The sequence below is a fragment of the Triticum dicoccoides genome, chromosome 7A (assembly GCF_002162155.2).
Source record: "Triticum dicoccoides isolate Atlit2015 ecotype Zavitan chromosome 7A, WEW_v2.0, whole genome shotgun sequence".
NCBI classification, from domain to species: Eukaryota; Viridiplantae; Streptophyta; class Magnoliopsida; order Poales; family Poaceae; genus Triticum; species Triticum dicoccoides.
In genome coordinates, this window is record NC_041392.1 from 44,086,949 (window position 1) to 44,091,834 (window position 4,886).

At 46.8% G+C, this 4,886-nt stretch overlaps 1 protein-coding gene across 1 annotated transcript in view; it reads right to left on the bottom strand.

Annotated features, from left to right (window-relative positions):
* LOC119333024 (nitrate reductase [NADH]-like) overlaps window positions 1-3,213 on the bottom strand; it is an 8,854-nt gene extending 5,641 nt beyond the window's left edge. Inside the window, exons 1-2 of the mRNA XM_037606069.1 lie at window positions 3,210-3,213; window positions 2,668-2,738 (exon numbers count right to left, since the gene is read on the bottom strand). Coding sequence (XP_037461966.1) covers window positions 2,668-2,738; window positions 3,210-3,213 — 75 coding nt within the window. The remainder of the gene's footprint in view (window positions 1-2,667; window positions 2,739-3,209) is intronic.
* Window positions 3,214-4,886: the final 1,673 nt, after the last annotated feature.

The window sequence follows — 4,886 nt, forward strand, 5'->3', positions numbered from 1 at the left end:
GATAATGAGGTCGTCTGCCGTCCTAAGATAGATACCGGGGTTGCATGTCATCCGAAGGTAGACCAAAAGTGCTTCTCCGGCGAGCTCTTTCCTTTCCTCGGTTGTTCCTTTTTTTCATGCAAAATTTGACTGACCCAAATTCTAAATTCAGGTGACTAAGAAGTAGCTAAAGTGTAAAAGTATAGTGACACATGATTAATGACGACGGAACTTGAACATGTTGCTGCCCTATTTGTCGTACATATAACTCTTTGAGTTAATTGCACTCCCTCTAGTCATTTTTACTCCGTGTATTATATTTGTATCAAGTCAAACATTGAAAAGTTTGACCAAATTTATATTAAAAAATATCAACATCTACAATACCATATATATATTTTATAGAACTACATTTCATAACGAATCTAATAATATTAATTTGGCATTGTGAATGGTGATACTTTTTTCTAAATGTTTGGTCAAAATAGAGATACGTTAACTTTGGACAAACTTATATACAAACTAAAATTGACCGGAGGGAGTATTTTAGTGAGTAGGTAAGCATGCATGCATCATTCCGTGTGTTGAACCAGTGGTTGCATATTAAAATCGTGGTTGACTTAACTTGAATCGATGGATGCGAACTTAAAGGAAGAAAAAAAAGGAGAGATCTCCATTGCCAGTTCACCGGAAAGGAGGCTTGAAAGGGCATCCAAGCAGCCGCGTCGATCGTGCTTGGTATGGACCACGACGTTCCGTGCAAGATGGAATCACGTGTCCAGATTCCGGTCCAAGTGCTTGCTATCTCCAAAGGAACAAAAAAGATTCACTGGCATTTGACCTTGGCATTGTACTACAGTACTATTTAAATTATGTTTTGGACAGTTGACCTTGGCATTGTACGGCACCACGTACGGCCACTAGGCAAATGTTTTTTTTAGATCACTGCTAGGCAAGATTTTGAGATAGACCAGACAATTGATCAAGTGATGACAATGGTTATCTTACACTGACAGCATTCTACTCCCTCTCTCCCAGTTGGCGTGAGTGTACCCTTAGGTCGTCAATTTAACCAACCTAATAGAAGTCATATATTACAAAAAACCATATCATTATAAAATTTAGATGCTCTATTTTTGAACAGTATAATTTTTGTGTTATATAGTTTATATTACGGTGATAAAATTGACAATCTAAGGGTACGCGCACGCCTTAAACTAAAACGGAGGCAATAACTGACTAACGGTTTTGTCATCTCACCGGGAAGGAGGTTCCAAGGGCCAGCCAAGATATATGGCGCGCCGCGCGCATGCATGCACGCATCCTTTGCAGTGCGTGAACCAAGCTTTTTAGCACTGCTCATCACAATACTCCGTTTGAAATGGGAGGCCAAAGTTGATTCATCCAGTTAAATGGATGACGTACGCATCTGAGGTCTGACCTTCTCGATCGCATGTACGGCCCATCACGTACGCAATGATCGAGTTTGGGATATTAGGACTAAAAAATACTACTCCGGAAATCTAAATAATCAAGTCGGATAGTCTGTTCCGTACCATCTGAAAGCTACTTAATTACTATAAGCATATAAGCAAAGTCGTCGATTCAGTTTGTCATCTCACCGGGAAGGAGGTTGCAAGGGCCAAATTTAAACGACTAGCCGCGCGCGCCCATGCATCCTTTGCGTTCCATGAAAATTTACTAGCAGAAAGTAGCTATGGAGCTTCGCCAAAATTTCTTGACCAGATACATTCGCATCGGGAGCGAGCGTATACAGATGGACTACAGCTGGGCAGTAGAACCATTCTCCTTGGACCGTGTCACCTTTGGTTTACTTGTCCAGATGTTTCACCACCACATTAGTTCGTGTTGGTTGATTTCATCCACGAGAAGATCAAAATGTCAGGCTAGAAACTAAATAGTACATGATGTTTCGCTTGTAATGCATGGTTATAATTTGCTGGAGAACAGAAATATATACTTAATATAACACCTAAAGGTTCGGCACTGTCTGCCCACAGTTGGTTTGCTAAAGAAACTTGGTAAGGGCATCTCCGACGCGGATCCTGAAAATCGCTCGCAAACGTCTCGACCGAGCTGTCCAAAAGTTGTAAGCCATCCAACGGGGTCCCATATTTGTCCGTGGATTAGTCCGGATGTCTGTTTTCTCCTAAACACGGAGTAAACCAGGGTGATCTGCGGGAGTCCATACATCCGCCACGTAAGACTACGATACCCTTGCCCACTCAAAATCAAGGTGGAGCCTGCACATTTGGAATGGTCCGCGTTGTTTTCGCATCAAAACCCCAATTTCTCCATCCTCTTCTCTCCCATCGTCGCCGCACTTCACCCCAATTCCTACCCTTTTCGCTTCCGTGCGAAGAGCTACCGGAGCCGGCGGCGGTGTAGGCTCCAGAGAAGGTGGCCGTCTGGAAGATCAACTCAGTGACACGGCAAGCCTGCTGCCCAAAAAAGAAGGAAAAGTATCAACTGGTCGGCAAAAGGATGGGAGGCGGGGGTGCAGCTGGGGCCTGGGAGGGGATGCAGGGGCCGGCGCGGGGTCGGGTCAGCTTAGGGGTGCTAGGTCATAGTGTGGGGGTGTTTTTTTCGGTGCTTGTTGCTCGTAGCGTAGCCGCGTGCGTTCTGCGTGTGCCGGATATCTCAGGATCGGCTTTGTAAGAGAGTTACCTCATCATCTTGTATCATTTGACCGTGCACTTCTTTGGATGTTTCTTTATTTATAAAGAGGGGGCTAAAGCCTATTTCGAGAGCAGAATGTAAAGGCCATATAAAAATATTTCATTTAGGTAGCAAAGCTCAGGCATAATCACTAAATTCAGAAGAAATAAAATGATCTCTTTTTCTTTGGTATTCCATGCAAGTTTTGTCACTGCCAATTGCATATTGAGTATATTGGAAATCTTGACAAACATTGATATTTTTTGAAAAGAAGGTTAAAACCCTCGGCCTTTGCATCAATCGATGCATACGACCATTTTTATTTATTATTCAACAATGGTCTAATAAAAACATACATCAAGCCACCCAAAGCCATCACTCACACCTACAAAACTCGATAATGTAGAGTGCTCTCACTCCCCATATCTAAAACCGATATCATCGCCGATTCATCCACATAACGTATCAGAACCAATAGCCGGTGTAGCAGACCTAAAGCGTACACCAAATGCACACGTTTTAGAAGCTGCCATCATCGTCGGACCGCTGACCCATTTTTAGGAGAGAGATCCACATCATTCTTGACAGTCCGTCTATCCGTCAACGACACCACGGCGCCCAATGACGCCACCACCCTGCGCTCGTCCATTCAAACGCGAAGATTCTGGAGGATCTGTCGTGCGTAGCACCTGCTGACCAGGCATGACACAACGTAGCACCTGCCGACCAGGCATGACTTGACATCTCCACCGAAGCTCCATGCAAGATGAAGCCACTCCACCTTTCTCCTCTATCTTCCAGCGCTGCTCCAGAAACGATGCTCCCAAGAGAGAAACGACGCTGCAGTGCCACCATCGTCCGATCTGGAAGGCCAGATTCTAGGGTTTCCCCAGAAGCAGCACGAGTGGGTCGACAAAAGTTACACGATGATGCCTTCATCAAGGTAATGGCGCAGAACGCCGCCATCGGCTCATTTTTCACCAGCAACTCTGTCTTCCTAACACGCAGTCGGGACGCCTCAGGACGACCACCTCCGACGGAGGAGATGGCCACCACTGCCCGCTACACCGGGCAGATCAGATCTGGCCAGAGGCGCCGCCAAACGGTCCACCAGGCCCTCCACACCGCGGGCGCCGATCTGACGCCCAATGGCACGCCGCCGCTGATCGCAGCCACCACCCTTCCCGGTACAGTGACGCGTCATGCCTGCAGCTGTCGCCGCTCGAGGAAGGGCCGGCCACCACGCCGCCTCCTGCCGCGGCCATCGCCGTCGTGCCGGATAGATTGGATCGGTCGCACCACCATGCGTTTAGGGGCCCCGCACCACCCTTAAGACGCGGGAGAGAGGGAGTCCCCTTCCACCACTGTCGACCTCTGTCTAGCTTGCAAAAACTTTTTATATTATGAGACGCAGATGGGTGTAGGGAGTTTCGACGGAATTTCTGGACTACATACATATGCTTGGGAAGCAGAACCGTTCTCCTTGGACCGTGTCACCTTGGGGAGCAGAGTCATTGTGGTTCTTCTCTCCGTGCCTGGGCTCTGCGTGAAGACTTTTGTGCGGTGTGGAGTCGGCAGCGGCAACGCTCTGCGCCGTTGATCCCTCTTGGGGGCGTTGTCGTGCAGCTTAGGGGTGCTATGTCATAGCGTGGGGGTGTTTAGATCTTTCGATGCTTATTGCTGGTAGCGTAGTCGCGTGTGTTATGCGTGTGTCGGATATCTTAGGATCGACTTTGTAAGAGAGTTACCTCACCATCTTGTATCGTTTGACCGTGTACTTCTTTGGATGTTGCTTTATTTATAAAATGAGGCGAAAGCCTATTTTGAGAACAGAATCTAAAGGCCATATAAAATATTTCATTTAGGTAGCAAAGCTCAGGCACAATCACTAAAGTCAGAAGAAACAAAATGATCTCTCTGTCTCTGGTATTCCACGCAAGTTCTGTGACTTCTGTCACTGCATATTGCATATTGAGTGGAGTATATTCGAAATCTTGACAAACACTGACATACATGCGTAACCATGTCACTGTGTATGCATGTGTGGGTCGAATTAGAGTTTGCAATTTCAGAGCATGCATATGCATGCATGGTTTACATGCAGAAGAAGGCACGAGAAGCTTCACCGCTGGGCAGTTGGTAAGAGCTGGCAGGCCGCCGAGCCACGATCAGGAGTTGCCCGTCGTCACCGCAGGCGACTCGGAACATGGTTAAACGGAGCATGTACT